General features: G+C 45.2%; 1 protein-coding gene across 1 annotated transcript in view; it reads right to left on the bottom strand.

Moving 5' to 3' along the window:
* RCCD1 (RCC1 domain containing 1) overlaps positions 1 to 23,120 on the bottom strand; it is a gene marked incomplete at its 5' end in the record, with an annotated part of 74,353 nt that overhangs the window by 11,706 nt on the left and 39,527 nt on the right. Inside the window, one exon of the mRNA XM_085855987.1 lies at positions 7,777 to 7,965. Coding sequence (XP_085712113.1) covers positions 7,777 to 7,965 — 189 coding nt within the window. The remainder of the gene's footprint in view (positions 1 to 7,776; positions 7,966 to 23,120) is intronic.

The raw sequence follows: 23,120 nt of genomic DNA on the forward strand, positions 1-23,120 counted from the left end.
CCGCTAAGCGTGCTAGTTCCGTGTGCGATGCCAAGCGGTTTTAACTCGCCAAGTTCCATCGGACCAAATGACCACTTTTATTGGCCTTAATAGCCTGCTAATATCCCGAACGCGCCGTGGAAGTCAATGGGAGGAAATGACGCAACGAGCAGATTGACATTCAAACAGTGGGGGCATTTATTTCAAATAAGCAGTCAATGGGGGAAAAGGGACAAGAAACGAGCAAAGCCTACAGCCGATGTCTATTTAATCAATTTACAGGCACGCACTTATCCAACAATTCCACTTAAGAAGACAAGGCGCCATAGACTTTCACACAAAACCCAGAAAAGAACAGGGATCGTGAGCCTTTATTTGTACTTGGAGCCCGAATGACCGAGGGCTCACAAGAGGCCGCGCAGGTTACCTTGCCGCCCCTTGTGGCGACTCGAAGGTCTTCGGGTCGGTGACCCCTGGTGTCTGTTCGCTCCTCGCGTCGCAAACGCGCCAGTCGCTTGAGCAGCTTGGTTGAGCGGCTTGCTTGGTTCCCCTCGGTCGTCCGGCCTTCACTGCGGCCTGGTCGGTCGGGCCTGGCCGGCGACGCGTTCGGAGGAGTGAACAGGTCTTCTGCTCTTTTGGTTGATGCTCCTTGGGACCCGTCCACCACCACAACGACATCGCTCGACTGCCTTCAGGGCCGTTCGCCCGGACCACGACGCAGCTTGCTCGACTCTACCGCAGTTGGCAGGACCTCTGGCACGCGCTCCTCTCCGGCTGTTCTCCGACGCGATGACTGCTGACTCCAGACTCCAGACAGACTGCTCGGCTCCAGCGAGCGACGAATCTCCCTCCGAAGCGATGACTGCAGACTCCAGACAGACTGCTGGCTCCAGACTCCAGACAGACTGCTCAGCTCCAGCGAGCGACGAATCTCTCTGAATATGCTCGAGTTCCGCCCTTATATTGGCCCGGGGCGAGCCGCTCCTCGACCTTTCACCCGAGGCTTGCGCTCCGCCCACTTTTCACCTCCGAACTCTCACCCCTCGAACGCCTCGCGGGAAACCCCATTCTCGATGTCACTGGGTGCTTTCGGGGAAGCCCTCGTTTTGATCCATTTATGGGAATCAGTTCGCACTGCGGCCGTTCGCGCACCATGGCGCTAGAGCAATGGTGGCGTTACTGTTGTTCCGAGATGATGGCGTTCTCATCGATGTTTCAAAATAAAAGACAGAGAAAGAATAACGGCTACCTCAAAGATTTGCAGCCCGGCACACGAACAATTCCCTTTACACATTGGTGGGGGATCTAACCTGAAACACATACTTATCGAAATATCTGATCTCTGGGGAACCTGAATGGTGTCTTGTGAATTTCCACAACCGCAACAATATATATATATATATATATATATATATATATATATATATATATATATATATATATATATATATATATATATATATATATATATATATATATATATATATATATATATATAAATAAAATATGAATCATGTACAATATACATATAAATAAAATACAAATAATGTACAATGGATATTAATGAAATATAAATAATGTGCAATATAGATATGTATGTATATATATATATATATATATATATAATATAAATAATGTGGAATATACAGTGGGGAGAACAAGTATTTGATACACTGCCGATTTTGCAGGTTTGTCACTTCCAAAGCATGTTGAGGTCTATAATTTTTTATCATAGGTATACTTCAACTGTGAAAGACGGAATCTAAAACAAAAATCCTGAAAATCACATTGTATGATTTTTAAATAATTAATTTGGATTTTATTGTATGAAATAAGTATTTGATCACCTACCAACCAGTAAGAATTGCGGCTCTCACAGACCTGTTAGTTTTGTCTTCAAGAAACCCTCCCATTCTCCACTCATTACCTGTATTAACTGCACCTGTTTGAACTCGTTATCTGCATAAAAGACAGCTGTCCACACTCAATCAATCAGACTCCAACCTCTCCACAATGGGCAAGATCAGAGAGCTGTCTCAGGACATCAGGGACAAAATTGTAGACTTGCACAAGGCTGGGATGGGCTACAGGACAATAGGCAAGCAGCTTGGTGAGAAGGCAACAACTGTTGGCGCAATTATTAGAAAATTGAAGAAGTTCAAGATAACAGTCAATCTCCCTCGGTCTGGGGCTCCATGCAAGATCTCACCTCTTGGAGCCTCAATGATCATGAGAAAGGTGAGGGATCAGCTCAGAACTACACGGCAGGACCTGGTCAATGACCTGAAGAGAGCTGGGACCACAGTATCAAAGAAAACCATAAATAACACACTTCGCCGTCTTTTTTTTTTATAGAGCTTTTTGGTTTAAACTCCACTCGCCGTGTTTGGAAGAAGAAGAAGGATGAGTACAACCCCAAGAACACCATCCCAACCGTGAAGCATGGAGGTGGAAACATTCTTTGGGGATGGTTTTCTGCAAAGAGGACAGGACGACTGCACCGTATTGAGGGGAGGATGGATGGGGCCATGTATCGCGAGATCTTGGCCAACAACCTCCTTCCCTCAACAAGAGCATTGAAGATGGGGCGTGGCTGGGTCTTTCAGCATGACAACGACCCGAAACACACAGCCAGGGCAACTCAGGAGTGGCTCCGTAAGAAGCATCTCAAGGTCCTGGAGTGGCCGAGCCAGTCTCCAGACCTGAACCCAATAGAAAATCTTTGAAGGGAGCTGAAAGTCTGTGTTGCCCAGCGACAGCCCCGAAACCTGAAGGATCTGGAGAAGATCTGTATGGAGGAGTGGGCCAAAATCCCTGCTGCAGTCTGTGCAAACCTGGTTAAGAACAACAGGAAATGTCTGATCTCTGTAATTGCAAACAAAGGTTTTTGTACCAAATATTAAGTTCTGTTTTTCTGATGTATCAAATACTTATTTCATGCAATAAAATGCAAATTAATTATTTAAAAATCATACAATGTGATTTTCAGGATTTTTGTTTTAGATTCCGTCTTTCACAGTTGAAGTGTACCTATGATAAAAATTACAGACCTCTACGTGCTTTGTAAGTGGGAAAACCTGCAAAATCGGCAGTGTATCAAATACTTGTTCTCCCCACTGTATATATACATGCGCACACACACACACACACACACACACACACACACACACACACACACACACACACACACACACACACACACACACACACACACACACACACACACACACACACACACACACACACACACACACACAATTTTTTTTATACGCATATATATCTTCTTCTTCTTCTTTCGGCTGCTCCCGTTAGGGGTCGCCACAGCGGATCATCCGTATGATCCGCATAGTGATTTGGCACATGTTTTATGCTGGATGCCCTTCCTGACGCAACCCTGGTCGCCTCTTACGACACAGGGATATGGTACACCTATATTAACCGGGTTATACACCGGCCCATTACACTGGTACTCATTATATATATATATATATATATATATATATATATATATATATATACATAAAAATATGTATATATACACGACCAGTCAAAAGTTTTATACCACCCACATTTTTCCAGTTTTTACTGAAATTTAAGCAGTTCAAGTCAAGTGAATAACCTGAAATGGTAAAAAAGTGAAGCAATAAACTGCCAGAGGTTAATAAAAAAAGTTTATGTTTCCAAAAACTGAAAAATAATGTAAATTTCAGAGTTGTTAAAAAAGGCCCTTTTCAGGGAACAGGTAATGGGTTCACAACTGCAGCTGTTCTGCAGCAATGGAAGTAAATTAAGCCTTGAAAGTTGATGCAAACAATTCCTACAGGTGTTCCAACTTTTGTTGATTACTTACAAACCCTCTGTCTGTATAAAAGTCGTGTTGGAACAGACTGTGTTGCTACACACTCTGAAGCATTACTTGGACAATATTGCACTGCAGGAAGTAGTATATTGCTATCATAATGGCAAGAAAAAGACAATTAACAAAGGAAGACAAATAGACCATTCTCACCCTTAAAAGCATAGGTCTTTCCTTTTGAGAAATTGCAAAGCAGCCAAGGTGGCAGTGAGTACAGTTTCCTACACCATCAAAAGGCACTTGGAAACTGGAGGAAACTCTGACAGGAAGAGGTCTGGCAGACCCAAAGCCACAACATAATCAGAAGACAAGTTTCTGAGTCGACACCTTGCGTGATAGGCGGCTCACAGGACAGCAGCTTCAAGCACAGCTTAACACTGGTCGAAGTAAGGAAGTCTCAGTTTCAATTGTGAAGAGAAGACTTCGAGCTGCTGGTTGACAGGTCGAGTGGCAGTAAGAAATCCATTGCTAAGATGGTAAAATAAGAAAAAGAGGCTTGACTGGGCCATGGAGGCACCGCCAGTGGACTACTGAAAACTGGAAGAAGGTCTTATGGACCGACGAATCAAAATTTGAAATCTTCGGTTCATCACGCAGGGTTTTTGTACGCCATCGAGTAGGCGAAAGCATGGTTCCTCAGTGTGTGACACCAACTGTCAAACATGGAGGAGGAAGCGTGATAATCTGGGGCTCTTTTGCTGGATCCAGAGTCGGCAACTTGCAGAGTGACTGGCACCCTGAACCAAAAGGGCGACCACAGCATTTTGCAGTGGCATGCAATACCCTCTGGTCTATGCCGAGTTGGTCAGGGGTTCATCCCACAGCAAGATAATGACACAAAACATACCTCCAGGCTGTCAGAACTACTTTAGAAGAAAAGAACAAGACGGGAGGCTTCAAATCATGGAATGGCCAGCACAGTCTCCAGACTTAAACCCCATCGAGCTGGTTTGGAATGAACTGGACAGAAGGGTGAAAGCAAAGCAACCTACAAGTGCAACACATTTGTGGGAACTTCTGCAACAGTGTTGGGAAGAACTTTCCAAACAATATTTGATTTCCATTGTTGAAAGAATGCCACAAGTATGTTCGGCTGTTATATCTGCAAAAGGTGGCTACTTTAATGAGTCAGAAAATTTGATTAAATTTTGTTCACCAAAACGATTCCATGATTTCTTTTTATCTGTAATTGTTTATTTGTTCTACACTTTAATTTCAGAGTACATTGAAACATTAAAGTGCTAAAATTTCAGTAAAAACTGGAAAAATGGGGGTGTCCTAAAACTTTTGACCGGTAGTGTACGTGTGTGTGTATATATTGTTGTGGTTGAGGAAATTCGCAAACCACCATTCAGGTCCCGTAGGTGAGATATCTCTGTAGGTATACGTGTAGTTAGCCCAAACCCGTTGTTTAGAGGGAATAAATGTGATTCATTCGGGCTGCGACCCTTCAAGATAGCCGTTTTTCTGTTCTATCTTTATTTTGAACCAACCACGTCTCAACCGCCATCACACAACAACCACCAACCGCAACGCCGCTTCACAACAACAACAACGCCAACAGCCACGACCTTTACCGTCACGACTCGCTCTCGCAACCATCGCATCACCGCCATTCCAAGCGTCGCCATAGCCATCACTGCCACAATAAACCCTCCACCACCTTCACCACCTTCACCTCTCCTCCTTCTGCAGCCTTTCCCGCACCGCTTGTGGGCACCGATCCTGGACTCGTGTGGGGCGCGCGCTGAGCCGCGGGTACAAAGAGCAGCCTTTCCGAGGGGAAGTCGGATCAGGAATGATTCACGCCCACTTCCGATCCGTCCAATCATTAAGCGCGGGGCGATTTGGCCCCGCCTCCAGGCGCGTCGGAGTAGAATCGCTATATGCAGATTCGAGGATCAGGAATGATTCACGCCCACTTTTCCTCCGTGCAATGGGCGAGCGTGGCTCCGCCCCAGAGTTCATCCTGATCCGAAAATCTGCATATGGTTTCTCCTGCTCCACTATAAAGCGCCGAGCGCAGGGCGAATTGAGTGAGTGGAGGTTTTTCTGTTTCGAGCTCGAGTTCGAGAAGAGTTTCTGTTTCGGGCTCGAGTGAGAGAAGAGTTTCTGTTTCGGGCTTGAGTTGGAGAAGAGTTTCTGTTTCGGGCTGGAGGTGGAGGAGTTTCTGTTTCGGGCTCGGGTGAGTTGTGGCGGCGGCGAAGTGTGGCAGCAGCAGTCAAGACGGGTCTGGAGGAGAGTCGGTCTGTCGGGGTTCGGAGTCTGTCGGGGAGCTGCAGAGAGGGGAAGCCGGGAACGCGGTCGAGGTTGCTCGTCGCGGGACCCAAGCAAGCCAGCTATCCTCTTTCCCCAGAGCATCAACAACCCCCCCTGTTTCCCCCCGCGCTGAGATAGTGCGAAAAGGGGGCCCCGTTCCCACCCCATTCCAGGCAGTGCCAACGAAACCCGCGGAGGAGCGCGGAGTCGGGGCACCGCCGCCATTTTGCGGCTCATCACAAGACGGGTAGGCTCGACGCGGTCTCGGCCCACAGACCACGTCTGCCCCCTTGTAGTTGAGGGTGGCCCTTTTCTTTTGCTTTTGAGTATATGTGTTGTCGGCGCCGTCTGTAAAGTAAAACTGTGTAAGTGTTTCCGTGTGCTCGCGTCGTCGGTAGTAGATCTGCATTGTGTTTCTTTTGTTGCAATTGCTTTTGGTGCATAATTGTTGTGTTTTTGTTACATTTGCTTTTGGTGCATAATTGTTGTAATTGTATATGTGTGCTTTCCGTTTGCCGCGGAATAAATGTGAATTATGTTGAACTGTTTTTCCCGTTTCGCTTCGTCTTTTCTTAAATTGAATCTCCATCTTACTTCACGTAAAGGGTTGGTCGTGGGCTAAATACGCCCAATAGTTAATCGGAACCGTCGAGGTTGACGATAACACCGCTCGGTTATCCCGATAGTACGGAACGAGTCGCTTAAAGTGGCCCGTGTCCGAAGTCGACCTGCGGAGAGGTGCGATCGCCCGGTCTACCCTCCGTGTGGGTACTTAGGTAGGTCGAATTTGGCGAGCAACCCTATCCCACGCGGGGGGCGATTGGCACGATCGTGGTGAGGCCGAAAGGCCCACCCGTGACTAGTTCCCGGCGTTAGTCCGAGAGGGTCACGACGGAATTGTCCGTCCGGTGGGCGACGTGCCGCGATTCGAGTTACGTGGCTGCTCGCACGCCGGCGGGCGCGAATTCGCAACAATATATATATATATATATATATATATATATATATATATATATATATATATATATATATATATATATATATATGCGCGCGCGCACGCACGCACGCACGCACGCACGCACGCACGCACGCACGCACGCACGCACGCACGCACGCACGCACGCACACACACACACACACACACACACACACACACACACACACACACACACACACACACACACACACGTTGTCAGACCCTGCTATTCGCGGGGTATACATTCTTGGATGGAAGATGAAATGCCGCAAATGGCGAATCCACAAATGTCGGGGCATTGTTTCACTGGGAATAAGGGGCATAGTTTCCCGGCAGTTCATGATTCATAAGGGAAAACCAAAGATCCTGTGAATTTTTTTTTAAAGTGAAAATGCCTGTGAATATGCCTGCCACCACCCCCCCCCTTCATTGTGGAGGAATTTTCTGAGTATGCATAAAAAAAATAATCTTGTATCTGGAGGAACAATGATTGACACGTGAACAAGCTTTATGCCACATACTTAAGCTCATTTCATTTTATGTTCATGTTATTGTCAAGCTGATTCCTAAATATTTTAGTTTAAAACACTTTCAAGATCTACAGTTCCATAAGCATCATAATTTACTGTTTATAGAACATCAAAAATAAACATTTTAAGGTGAGTGGGAAAAAAAACAAGTAGTTGATAGATCTGGCAGCACTGACTGGTGATTGCTACTGAATGGCGAGAGCCACAGGCAATGGTAGCAATGTCCTCTCCATGTGGGAAGTCCAATAGTGCTGGCAAAGCCTGAATAGAGATGAACTCTTTTTCATGATTCTCGGTGCCCAGCCTTGCATGCTTATGTCTGTGTCGCTCACACTCCAGTCCAACTTGGACCTCACCTGCTCTCTCTGCAAAAGGAATATAAAAAGGAAATAACATGCATTTCTTAATACATATAAAAGAAAAATATATAAAGGAAGTAATATACAGCAATACCTTGCTTAACAATGCCCCGGAGAACGCCGATTCATTATGGAGCTCTTTGCCCTGGAGAAAATTTTGACTACAAAAAAAAAATTAAAATTCCATAACACGCAGGGCTCACCAGCCAAGTCAAGGCATCGGCCATTGTTTGTACTGTATGCACACGCCCTGAGCCAATCAGCGATGATTACTCCACCTTCATTTGGCAGCAAAATGAACCTCCTCCCACCACTCCCATGTGGGAGCAGAGTAGGGGGCAACATAAATTATTCTTTTTATTGAGGTTAGAACATATTTCTGTTTTTTTAATACTTACTGATGTTATTATAATGAAAAAAAAAATTTATTTATATTTATAAAATAATGTTTGCCATCTGTATTGTTATTAGCACCATTACCGAAATCCCAATGAAACCCTTATATTGTTGTGGGCCAGGGTTTGGTTGCGATAAACGACCGCTTGGTGGAGCAGTGGAGTCGTCTCGCACCAAACATCCGGAATTTAGGTTGTAACCCTTGGATAACTCCAAAGGTCACGGGTCCTTTAGCAGACCGTAGTCGCCAATATTTTGACGGTGTGGGGTAGGGTTAATTGCCTAATTTCAACATACCTAAATACCCACGTCGTCCAACTACCGGTGAAAACCACACCCTCGGCCGACTTTATCCGAATCGAGTCGCTATCTCGGATCTGGCGTAACCGAGCGGGAGTTACCAAAGCCGTGCCAGACCAAATGAACAACCGACGGCACAAACGGCCTTACTAATTCACAATACGCACCTTGCTAGGCCAATGAAGGAAAGCACAGAAAACGAGCTGGTACATTTAACAGGGGTATATTTTACAAAGAATAATCGGGGAAGGGAACACAGAGCAGAGTTATCATGAATAAAAGGCAGGCAATGTACAAGCAAAGGAAAGCACTTTCACAATTCTATTTCTCAGACTAGCGACACACACAGACACACACACACACACACACACACACACACACACACACACACACACACACACACACACACACACACACACACACACACACACACACACACACACGAACTGGGCCCCGTCGGGTCTTTATTTTGGCTTTTCAGCTTGGAGGGAAGGCGAGCTGAGGGCAGGTGCCTATTCGGGTACCTCCCCGCCTCGTGCGGTTTCACTGGACCCGCACTTGTGGAACTCGAAGTCCATGACGAGAACGGGGATCCCAGCTCGAGTGCTCCAACGCAAACCACTGGGTGGGACTCGAACCCACGACCCAGACCAATCCGCACTCGCCACCAAGACCGCAGACCGCAATCGCTAAGATCCTGCAGAACGCACCCTTGTCTGCCCAACACTGGTCCAGACAACCACTCTACCCTTCTGAGGTGGGAGTGGTCTCTTCTCCTCCCACTCACCTCCTGATTGGACGAGGGGTTGTCGGATGACTCGTAGTCACCTCCCGATTGGCTGGGGCGTGCGTGTCCATGCTCGCCCTTCGCTCATTGGCTGGAGGAAATGGTCCAAGCCCTTCCTTAGGACGGAGCCTCGATCTGAGGTGTTGGAGGCTCCATCCACGCCTTCAGCCAAAAACACATGGGCAATGGCGACCGGTCGAGTGGGGGACGGTGGCGTTGTTGTAGTGGATGTAGTAGTAGTAGTTGTTATTGTTGTTGTAAAAACCTAGCTCAAAAAATAACTCATAGTGCACACATGTAATTCCCATTAGACAGAAGGAAGGATTCTAACTAAAAACACATACTTATCGAAATAACTGAACCACGGGGACTCTGGTTGCTTGTGTGCAGATGGCTTCCAAATCTGTAACAATATATTGTCCATACATAAGAAATAACGGTCAAGAATGCATCTCCAAGTAAACAATGATATGATGACCCCGTTTAGCAGATTTTCGATTAGCGCTCTCTTTTGGAGGAATGCATCCTGAGTGCTAAGCAAGGTATAACTGCACATGCTTATTTGTTTCCTTTTAGTATAACCATGATCACTCATTATTTAGTCAAATTTTGAACTATGGACAATGCTTCCAAATGACAATTCAAAACGAAAGGGAGCAAACTTTACCCTAATCTGCTTGTAATCAGATCACAATGGATTTTCCCCAAACAAGAATTGAGAATGACCAAGTTTACTGCCATGAGAAACAAGGCGAGGTAGACCTTAGGCAGATTACCCTTCATCAGAGGCCGATGTCATCATTACCCTGCTCTAACGAACAAAAATGCCCGAAACGTCAGTCTCACCATGTTTCTCAGGGTGGTAAATTTGAGCCGTCTCAACTATTGTTTGGAAAAAAAACAAACAATTGTTGCCATCTCTGCTGACACAATCCATCACTTGTCTTTAGCAAGACTAGTATTCCTTGTAACCGGACCAGACCGATTACCCAACTGAGTAAATAATGCAGTGGAATGACATTCTAGCTGTATGTTAGTGTGCTCAGGCTGTAATATCAGCCAACACATAACAGTAGTCAAAATAAGAAAAAAAAAAAACCAAATACAGTAGCTTCCTCCCTCATTTGATTCCTGCAAACTATATTCAAGACCTGCTATTTATGATGCGAGTTCGATGAAGACTCGAGCGACCCGAGTGTAGCATTTGACTTGCTTGCATCATGTCTCTGGATAGATACCTTGTATTTCATGTGAATGAGACAATGAACCATCGATTTTGCATTTGAAGTGCAGTAAAAAATGGCAAAAAAAAAATCTGTTTGAGATTCTATTGTATTGTGCATCACAGCATTCCATCAATGGCCGTATATTTAGCATTAATCAATGGAGGTCCATTGCCCTTTTTCATAATCTCAGTGGATATCATGTAAAACAAAATAATTATGGGATGTTGTTTTTTAAGAGCCAAACAATGAAAAATTTGATATGGATGAAGGCTTGTAGGATTTGGGCGCATCTGAACTGGTTTGCTGCATCTTCAAAATTGTCCATCACCCCTCCCCCCCCCCCAACCAATGTTCCAGTGACAATATTGCAGCCAATGTCTGTATTAAAGTTGTGCAATGACACCAGCTCAGAGAGGTTGCATTTCGGTTTAAGAAATCACACCCCAAAAAAACGAGAGCGGCACTCTTCGATGCCACGTTGTTGACCGATATGCCTCCAACCATGTTATTTCGTCATGATACATACTTGAACAAAGATTGATTCAAATCCCTTCAGCTGTTCTTAAGTATCACACTTTTACCTAAAATGACCTTTGACCTTTGACCTCTTGATGCCAAATATCGAATCAGTTCATCTTTACATCATAATATATACTTATACCAAGTTTGGTCAAATCCTATCAGGTCAGGTATGGGAGCATGTGCCAGAACAGCGTGTCGCTGCGTCCACTTTCCACCGGTACTCCAGGGGCCTCCGTCTGGCCATCCCCTAGGCAGATGCCTGGCCCATCCCCATCAAATTGAGATGCCGGTAAACCTGCTGCAACCACGAGGCACATGGTCGGCCCATTGGCCTCCTCCACTTACCAGATTCCCTCGCTGAGAGAATCTGGTAGGCAGGATCAACGTCAGGAAAATGAGCCACATGTCCATACAGCCGCAACTGACGCTCACGGACTATGCAGGTAACAAATCTCATCCGAGTCTCTCTCAGCAACCGCTCGTTGGACACAAAATCCGACCAGCGATAGCCAAGGATTCTCTGAAGAGACCTGGTACCAAAGGAATTAAGTCTCTATCTCAGATCCTTGGTCAGAGTCCAAGTCTCGCATCCATAGAGCAAGACTGGAAGCACCAAGGACCTGAAGACTCGGACTTTCGCCCTCCCGCACAGGTACAGGCAGCGCCACACCCCATGATCCAGTGAATCCATGACTCCCCAGGCCCGACCCAGACGTCTATTGACCTCTGACTCACAGCCAGCAGACACATGAATATCACTGCCAAGGAAAGTGATTCTCTCCACGACCTCAACATCCTCACCACAAACAGACAGACAGGACAGCAGCATCCAAGATGTCATTGAAAGCCTGGATCTTAGTTTTGACCCAAGAAACCCATAATCCCAGCGGCTCTGACTCCTCATTTCACCACCTCGAGGGCCCCCAAAATGATATCTAGAGTCTCCGCAAAGATGACTGCATCATCGGCGAAATCAAGGTCCGAGATCTTGACATTCCCAAACGATGCACCGCAGATTGATCTCTCCGACATCCTCCCGAGAATCTAGTCCATACAAGTGCTGAAGAGTGTGGGGGCCAGTACACACCCCTGATGAACTCCAGTAACAACTGGAAATAAGTCAGAGATGGTACCACCACATTTCACAGCACTCTCAGTACCAGAGTAGAGTTCAGACATCAGATCGATCAGTTTTGGTGGCACCCCACGAAGACCAAGAATCCTCCAGAGGGCAACCCGATTCACTGAATCAAACGCTTTACAGAGATCAACATAGGCCGCAAGCAGCCCCTGCCAAAACTCTCGTCTGCGTTCGGTGAGGACCCGAAGAGCAAGGATACGGTCAATCGTTGACCTCTTTGGTGTAAAGCCTGACTGCTCTGGACGCTGGTGCTCAAGCAGATGGTGGCGAACCCTATCAAGAATTATCTGAGCAAAGACCTTGCCCGGAACTGAGAGCAGCATCACCCCTCGGTAGATGTTGCAGTCTTGGCGATCACCCTTCCCTTTCCAGAGAGGGACAACAAGGCCCCTCTTCCAATCAGTTGGGATGATGCCTGTGTTCCAGGCAGAGCACAAAACTGCATGCAACGACACGAGTGCAGCATTTCCACCAGCCTTGAGAAGTTCAGCATGGATGCCACAGATCCCTGGAGCTTTGCCCCGTTTCAACCGGTTCACCGCAGCCCGTGTTTCCACAAGCGAAGGTGGACCACAGTTGATTGGAGGGTCAGCAACAGGGATTGTAACACCCTTGACGTCCAACTCGACAGCTGGTGGATCAGCCTGGTACAACCGCTCAAAGTAGCCGGCCCAGCGGGCCTTCACTTCAGACTCCTCTGTCAAGAGCCTACCACTCTCTGCTCTAACTGCAGTGCTCTGAGGGATGGGCTTGGATGAACGCAATGCGCGAATTCCCCTGTAAGCGGGACGAGAATCACCTGTACGAGAAAATCCTATCACTGGTTCACAAGTTGGCACAGCAACAGAATTTTTACCCAACAGGATCTTTGAGCTTTGACCTCTTGACCCCATAATCTAATCAGTTTATGTGTACATCATTATACATACTTGTACCAAATTTGACTTTAATCCCTTCAGCCATTCTTTTGCATCCCACTGATCGGCTGGATATGGATCCGGACCAGAACTGAAATTGAATAAGCCTGTTCTTGACACCGAACCAACTCATCCACCTAGTTTTGTTATAATCCGTCCACAACGTTTTGAAATATTGTGCTGCAGTGCCTTCAAAAAATATTCACACCCCTTGACTTTTTCACATTTTGTTGTGTTACAGCCTGAATTAAAAATGGATTATATTTAAATTTTTGTCACTGATCTACACATAATACCCCATAACGACAAAGGGAAGACATGTTTTTAGAAGTTTTACAAATTTATTGAAAATGAAATGCAGAAGTATCTAATTTACATAAGTATTCAACTCCCTGAGTCAATACATTGCAGAAGCACCTTTGGCAGAGATTATAGCTTCGCGTTTTCTTGGGTATATCTATCAGCTTTGCACATCTGGTTTTGGGGATTTTCTCCCATTCTTCCTTGCAGATTTGCTCAAGCTCTGTCAAGTTGGATGGTGAGCGTCGGCGAACAGCAGTATTCAAGTCTTTCCAGAGATTCTAAATGGGATTCAAGTCTGGGCTTTAGCTGGGCCACTCAAGTACATTCACGTTCTTGTTCTGAAGCAATTACAGTGTTGCTTTGGCTGCATGCTTGGGGTCATTGTGCTGTTGGAACGTAAATCTTCATCGCAGTCTCAGGTCTTTTGCACTATGAAGCAGGTTCTCCTCAAGGATTTGCCTGTATATAGCTCCATTCATTGTTCCCTCTATCCTTAAAAGTCTCCCAGTCCCTGCCGCTGAAAAGCGTCCCCACAGCATGATGCAGTCACCACCATGCTTCACGGTAGGGATGGTGTTAGGTGGGTGATAAGCTGTGCTCCGTTTCCACTTGATGTAGTGCTTTGCATTCAGGCCAAAGAGTTCATTTTTCATCTCATCAGAGAACAGAATCTTTTGCCTCATGCTCTCAGTCTTTCACATGCCTTTTTGTAAACTCCAGGCATGCTGTCATGTACCTTTTTCTCAGGAGTGGCTGCCGTCTGGCCACTCTCCCATAAAGCCTAGATTTGTGAAATGCTGCAGAGACTGTTGGCCTTTCGGCAGGTTCTCCCATCCCAGCCAAGGAACTCTGTAGTTCTGTCAGAGTGGTCATTGGGCTGTATGTCACTTGCCTGACAAGGTCCTTCTTGTCCAGTTGTTCAGTTTGGTGAGCTCTAGGAAGAGTCTGGGTAGTTCCATATTCTTTCCATTTCCAGAGCCCACTGTGCTCTTGGGAACTTTCAACACTCTAGAAATTGTTTTGTACCCTTCCCCAGATCTATGCTTCCTCACAATTCTACATCAGAGTTCTATGGACAGTTACTTGGACTTCTTGGTGGAGTATCTGCTCTGACATGCACTGTCAACTGTGAGACCTGATATAGAAAGGTATGTTTCTTTCTAAATCATGTCCATTCAATTGAGTTGGCCACAGGTGGACTCCAATCATATTGTCGGGACATTTCAAGGATGATCAAAGGGAATTGGATGCACATGAGCTCAATTTGGAGTGTCATAGCAAAGGGGTTGAATACTTATTGACTCAAGAAATTTCAGCTTTTCATTTTTAATGAATATGTAAAAAAAAATTGTGAAAAAAATTCCACTTTGTCTTTATGGGGTATTTTATGTGGATCAGTGACAAACAATTTTATTTAATCAATTTTAAATTCAGGCTGTAACACAACAAAATGTGAAAAAGTCAAGGGGTCTGAATACTTTCTGAAGGCACTGTTTATCGTTTTTGACCCAACCTCTTTATAGTAAATAATCACTGAAAGGATTAAAAAAAATTCTAGCAAGTGGATCCGGATCCAGATCTTCTCACCAAAATCGAATCAATTCGTCCTTGTCACACACTCAACCTGCCCACCAAGTTTCGTCCAAATCCACCCGTAACGTTTTGAGATATATCTTGCTCACAGACACAGACGAATGTAAAATCACTCAGAGCGACACATGGCAAAACCGAACGGCACTCGGTAGAGCGCACACCTCCGCCAGGCTGAACAGTTTGCATTTTGTATCCCAATTATGAGCTGGATCTGGACCTTGACTAAAATTTTAACAAGAAGAAAGAAGGAAGAAGGAAGAAGGAAGGAAGAAGGAAGAAGGAAGAAGGAAGAAGGAAGAAGGAAGAAGGAAGAAGGAAGAAGGAAGAAGGAAGAAGGAAGAAGGAAGAAGGAAGAAGAAGAAGAAGAAGAAAAACACATTTACAGCATGCAAACACATTTACAAAAAGAGTAAAAAAACAAGCAGAAAACTTTTTTTATGTAAAAGGATGTTGGGATGGACACAAGAAATGATCATGTGAAACCATCCCTACATATTTCTTTGAATATTGGTTGTCCCTACCTTTCCTCTCTATGTTTAGAGGGTTGAGGAACATACAGTGTGCGTTTTCTGGGTTTTGCGAGGACTTTCCCTTCTTCATCTATCTATCCAGTAATGTCCAAAATACTCACCAGTCCTTGAGTGGCTTAATTGTAAATACCTGTCATTCCGTACCCTGCTGTCCTTTACCTCCACAATTTGTTCTTCCATTTTTCAGTAAAGCTTCAAAGCTTCACACCCCCCCCCTGAAATTTAACACCACCTATTTGTCCTTTCATCTCACACCACCCACACACCCCACCCCCCCCTTATAAACCTTCATTCATCCTCATCAAGTCATGATTGTTAATAGGTTCTGACTAAAATCACTCTGTAAAACCCGCACAGACAATACTTGGGGTAAACGTCATTAATGGACAAAAGGGGTTGCATTATTTTTATTTCCACCAGATAAAAACCTTTCATTTCAAAGAAAACACATTACACTTTGCCTTAACGGAACTGCCGCCACAGTATTAAACATCGATCCTTCTTGAACGGGACAGCTGAAGGATGAAGAGCAGAAGGATCAAGGCTGGCAAGTCGTCCATGATCCCACCTGGATGATACTCAAACTTTCGACATGCAAGGACTAATAAGGAAAGGCCACGAGCGAGTGGTAAGGACTTCAAGCCATGCCCGCACCGGACAGGATAAAAGGCAGATGCACCAGCGAAGAGAGCCAGTGGGGAGAGATTGACGCCAGTGAGGGGTCTGGAGCGGAACAACTGCACAAGAGTGGAGTTTTGCCTGAATGCGATGTTGCCTGTCTGTACGAGTTGGTCTGAGTGGGAGGCTAAATGCCCACTCAAATTTGTCTAAAGCAGGAGGTCAATTGCCTTCACGCATCTTTGAACAAGGTGCTAATGGCTTCCACAGAGCACTAATTACCTGCACGTCCCCTCAGCTGCACAAACCAATGAATCACCACAAACCTGGTGGTTCCCAACCATCTTTGCACACCATACCAACACACCCTTGCCCTCAGTAGCTCCTTCCCCCTCTGCCCCACTCACATTGAGACCAATGCAGGCACACAGTTTTCTGTATCGGGTGAGCCGGAGTCATACTAAACTCTACTCTTTTCTTTAAACTCATGTCCTCACATACCTTTCCCAATTGATTGACAACGCATCACGTCCTTTGTGAAGCGATGGATAAGACTGTCGAAAGGGGCTCCATTAGTGTTAAAATAATTACATATCTCATGTATCTTTTGAATGTGCATAATTTGCTTTGATTGTGAATAAATGTGTTCTTTACTCATGATTATAAATACCCGTCATTGCGCTCAAATTAGTTGTGAATAAATGTGCAATTGTAAATGGGTGTGTCGATTAAATAAATGTTCTTGTCAATGATTGATGCAATTCAAACGACTCAATTTGGTCTTTTCTTCCATTGGTTTGATACAGTGTATAAGCCGGGTTTGACGGGAGGTTTGTACCCCTTTGATTGGCTCTGGGATTAGCCCGTACTTGCTTTACAGTTTTTTATTGGCCGAATATAAACAGATAAATACACAAAGTATGTACGGAGGGTACGTGGCCCCAATTGACCTCGCCAACCCACCGATAAGGTAACACGTTTGAAAAGAGCAAGAACCCCATCAGGCTTGGTGTAATCAATCGACACCCATTGTTGCTTGCCAACCCGCCAGGCCACAAAGTAATTTTCGACCCAGTGGCCGGCAGGTATCGGAGGACGGGACAAGCCCGAAACTTCCCGTCGTGGTGAGCCCCGAACCTCAGCACCGTAACAATAGCAATACGAGAAATATCCATGCATGAGAGGCATCAGGTTCATACCATTAGTCAGTGGTTTACTCACACACACACACACACACACACACACACACACACACACACACACACACACACACACACACACACACACACACACACACACACACACACACACACACATACACACACACACACACATATATATATATTTTAACAGAATAATTTCTCCTGTGGCCCAGAACAAAACAATAAAAGATATACTTATAATGGCCCTCAGCCCACACAACTCCCACCACCGCCTCTCCTCCCGCACTACGCCCAATCCATTCTTCCAAACATGTTTAGTCGTAAATATCACTATTTCCAACTCACACTGTGCATCAACAAGCCTCAGATAGGACCTTCCCATCAGTGTGAAGAAGCACAAAGGCTTGGGTAGAACATGCCAGTCTACAAATCTTCAGGCTTTGCACAGGCCCATATTATATTGTCGGGAGTTTTCGCAGTATGGGCTGCAAGATATCAACTTTTTGGCTGAATTCATCAGAAAACTTTCCACATCTTTTGTTGTGTAAAGGAATACAACTTTCTCGCAGGTACGTGTCCAAGTATTTTCAGCTTATTTGAAAAACTTTTTGAGCCTTATCATGCTGCAATCCTCATCTCGCACACACAATATATGTTCGGCTGTCCTGATGACCCGTTTCCTCAGACTTCTGCACATGTGCACCGAGCATTTTGGGGTGGATAATGTCATTTTAAAAGTTGTGTCTTCGGATGAACTTTTTCCACCATTACAAGCATGTATGTTTTAAAATGGGGTAAATTAGATACAAGCCGGTAGGCGATGATGGATTCGCTAGGATCAAAGCGCTGGATACGATGCTTTTTATTCTGACCGATTCACCGACGAAGATTCATTGCCAAGACGTATTGGTTCACATACAATTGTTCCTCTGCTTGGCAAGATTCTTCCTATTGCGTATTTTGCCAACTGGCACTCCTCATAAAAAATGACAGTAAATAGACACCCTATTTTTGAAGGACTACCATTTGAAAAATAATCGGTTTGCTGGTTTGTGCTGTGGAGCCTCACATTGCAGACAATCACACACACAACACAACACAACACAACACAAAACACAGACGGAACACCCGATAAACTTCTCTCAACACTCTTGTTTGACCAGACCTCCTGAGCCACACAATATTTTTCATAAGCCACGCCCACTTTCCTACACCACTCCCACTTTAAATAATAAATAATTGGAGGTGGTGTGTGGGTCGTGGAATCGTTTTCAGTAAATAAATAAATAATTGGAGGTGGTGTGTGGATCGTGGAATCGTTTTTGGTAAATAAATAAATAATTGGAGGAGGTGTGTGGGTGGGGAATCGTTTTCGGTAAATAAATAAATAATTGGAGGTGGTGTGGGTCGTGGAATCGTTTTCGGGAAATAAATAAATAATTGAAGGTGGTGTGTGGATCGTGGAATCGTTTTCGGTTAATAAATAAATAATTGAAGGTGGTATGTGGATCGTGGAATTGTTTTCGGGAAATAAATAAATAATTGAAGGTGGTGTGTGGGTCGTGGGATGGTTTTCAGTAAATAAATAAATAATTGAAGGTGGTGTGTGGGTCGTGGAATCGTTTTCGGTTAATAAATAAATAATTGAAGGTGGTGTTTGGGTCGTGGAATCGTTTTCGGTAAATAAATAAATAATTGAAGGTGGTGTGTGGGTCGTGGAATGGTTTTCAGTAAATAAATAAATAATTGAAGGTGGTGTTTGGGTCGTGGAATCGTTTTCGGTTAATAAATAAATAATTGAAGGTGGTGTTTGGGTCGTGGAATCGTTTTCGGTAAATAAATAAATAATTGAAGGTGGTGTGTGGGTCGTGGAATCGTTTTCGGTAAATAAATAAACATATTATGAGAAATCCACAAAGACAGAAATGCCGGTGATTCCATTTATTTTGGATCCTTTTCACTTTGGTCAATAACGTTTGGATCGAGGAGAGATCGAAGGTGGAACGACGGTGTAGTTCCTTACAAACACTGTATATACACACCTTAAATGACGGTAAATACACACCCGATTTTTGAAGGACTACCATTTGAAAAATAAAACCTCAATCAAAAATCGGCTCGAGTAAAATTTTCTAAATATCTCGAAGTGTTTAATTCCGAAGTCTCGTTTCTCTACATTCAAAACTGAAGGACAAGTATTGAAAATACTGTACGCGGTTTTTCGGCCGCTGCACAGCAACGGGTGGTTGCTAGGCAACGAAATTCAAACGCGCACATTCGCAGTATGTATTCCACCTTTTGGCAAAGTTTCATCGAAATTGGTTCGCTGGTTCATGCTGTGGAGCCTCGCGTTGCAGACACACATACACACACACACACACACACACACACACACACACACACACACACACACACACACACACACACACACACACACACACACACACACACACACACACACACACACACACACACCGACAATAAGGGATATCTAGCATATATAGCGAATCCAATTAAACAAATACCAATTATATTAAAAGCTCATCTACCCCTAAAATACTAATTCAAGAAGATGAGTTGCTTCAGAGGTAAAAAAAAAGAAAAAAAAGAAATTACCCCCGTGCGGGAGTGACGGTCATCTCTGCGAGAAAATATATAGCCTCCTGAAGGTCGGGCAGTTTTTTGCAAACTTTGAAGTCACGTGACGTGAAAACGAATGCGAATATCGAAAATCCGGCCCAACCAAATTTAGATATTGTCCCATAGATTTATATGCCACAATGAAATTCAAGATCGCTTGAGAAATGTAGGAGATAGATTTTGAAAATCGTAATTTTCGCATTTTTTGCCAACTTTGAAGTCACGTGACACGAAAACGAAAGCGAATATCGAAAATCCGGCCCGACCAAATTTAGATATTGTCCTATAGATTCATATGCCACAATAAAATTCAAGATCGCTTGAGAAATGTAGGAGATAGATTTTGAAAATCCTCATTTTCGCATTTTTTGCCAACTTTGAAGTCACGTGACACGAAAACGAAAGCGAATATCGAAAATCCGGCCTGACCAAATTTAGATATTGTCCCATAGATTCATATGCAACAATCAAATTCAAGATCGCTTGAGAAATGTAGGAGGAGATAGATTTTGAAAATCGTCATTTTCGCATGAAAATTGTCATTTTTGCATTTTTTGCCAACTTTGAAGTCACGTGACACGAAAACGAAAGCGAATATCGAAAATCCGGCCTGACCAAATTTAGATATTATCCCATAGATTCATATGCAACAATCAAATTCAAGATCGCTTGAGAAATGTAGGAGGAGATAGATTTTGAAAATCGTCATTTTCGCATGAAAATTGTCATTTTTGCATTTTTTGCCAACTTTGAAGTCACGTGACACGAAAACGAAAGCGAATATCGAAAATCCGGCCCAATCAAAATTTAGATATTGTCCCATAGATTCATATGCCACAATCAAATTCAAGATCGCTTGAGAAATGGCGGAGGAGATAGAATTTGAAAATCGTCATTTTCACAACTTCAAAGGCCTCGTGACCTTGACCTTGACCTTCGGTGACCTTGAAAGTCATACCATCATGTACGTCTCATCGACCTCTATCAGGATCACTAATAACCAGATCTCCCGCTTCAACTTCATTGTGAACGGATGGACGGATGGACGGATAGACGGACGGACGGACGGATCGTCACCTCTCCTCTCAACACGAATATTATTAGGTCATGCTCGAAGAGATGACCTAAAAAAAGCCAAACCTTTTATGACCTGTATTACTCAGACTTGAAGACAGAGGAAAAATACATTTTTACATGTGTGGCTATTTTCTGCTGGTTCGCCTTGGATTTGAGTCAAAATTTTGGTACCAAATAGCATGAAGATATTGTTGCGGTTCTGGAAACCGCATCCCTCCAACACCAATAGCAGCCAACATACAGTGGTCCCCAGTCAGTTATTTCATTAATGTACGTTCAGATAGTCCCTTCCTTCTTGTCTAGTGGGTCGAACGGGACAGTGCGTTGTGTGAATCTCATAGTTCGGTCTGATTAAATCTCTGAACTCATTCCTATTCTATTTTCTCTATTCCTGAGGTGAATCCAAGCAAGGGGTCCTCGCGTGAGCCAGCAGGCGCTACGCTCGGACATCCATCGGTAAAAAAAAAACAAAAACGCAGCCGCGCTTGGACTGTGGAACATGGGTCCTCCTAAAAGCCAGCAGGCATTACGCTCGGACACCCTTTTGTAAAAACTACGGCCGCACCCTTCGTGTAAGAATGCATCCTCGCAGAAGAAATAGGAATAAAACACCAACCACTCACGCTGCATGGAGCGCATGCCCCACAGCGACGGCCCCTACCCACTGTTCAGGCGATAGTAAGGATGACCAACCCAACAGCGCACTGCAGGAATGCCGCGCTAAGGAAGTAGACGGAGCGGAGCACCAAGTGCGAACAAATTACAGTATGCACGCGGCGCACTCTTCTTCAATCCAAATCTCCATTTAAAAATTATATCTATCCTCTTTTCAATCCGAATCTCCATCTAATAATTATATCCAATCCTTTCCCTCAATTCCCTGACACAGATCAGAGCTGGCACCGTGCACACGGCACCGCCTTTGATAAATGGCCACGTGCTTAATGGCGGTGAACTCACTTGCAATCCCAGGATAACTTATTATTGCACACGGAGCAGGGCACGAATGGCACACATCGTGTTCGGGTCTGCGCATGTGTTCCTACAGCATCTTACCGTCAGTCTTCGCTGACCAACGTGGCTGCAGGTGTCTCCCATGGACGGCGAACATCCTCTCACCTCCCTGCCCGGCGAGGCTGCAGCCAGGCAGAGACACACTATACGGCTCGGGCCGCATGGCTTACGGACAGGCAGCGCATTGACCGGCGCTGACCGCCGGTCGCAGTTAGCGGCCCGGGAGTTCGGTGCAGGGCGATTCGTGTCACGGTGCTCGGAGCGAGACGATTCCACAGCTGGGAACCGTCTGGTCGGAAGTAAAGTGGAGCCGCTTCCGGTCATGGTGGCTGGTCCGTGTGCTGGCTGGGGCCCAATCAGAGCACCCGATTCGGATGACGACACATCGCTTCAGGTCGTCACCCCCACCCGCACCACAGGATCTATAAAAGGACGAGTCACGGGGCGGTACAGTGTGGTTCCTGCACACCGCACCTGTCTGCTCATTCTTGTCGGCTCGTCCTGCTCGTCCTGGCCTGGGATTGACAACCCTCCCATTCGCCTACTGGCTCTGCTCCTTCATCACCGCCTTGCCGCTGACTACACCCATCAGCCCATTGCTCCGGTCTCCACTTTCTGACTCTGCCAAAAGTCCTTCCTCAACGCCTGTTGGACGCGCCATCTCCCTGGATCGACACTTAGTGGCTGGAAGTGCCGTGAAAGGAGAGACGACGCATAAGCTGCCAGGGAGGTATCGCCCAGCAGAGCATCCCCCCAAAACGTATTGGTGGCGCGGACAGGCAATCGTGCAAGGCATTGAGAGACCGTTAGCCTCATCTCCTCTCCTCTTTATTAACTCTTCATCGGGATGTGTGTGTGTGTGTGTGTGTGTGTGTGTGTGTGTGTGTGTGTGTGTGTGTGTGTGTGTGTGTGTGTGTGTGTGTGTGTGTGTGTG

The sequence above is a fragment of the Eptatretus burgeri genome, chromosome 1, assembly GCF_056783735.1.
Source record: "Eptatretus burgeri isolate ZD-2024b chromosome 1, Ebu_testis_v1, whole genome shotgun sequence".
In the NCBI taxonomy this organism is placed as follows: Eukaryota; Metazoa; Chordata; class Myxini; order Myxiniformes; family Myxinidae; genus Eptatretus; species Eptatretus burgeri.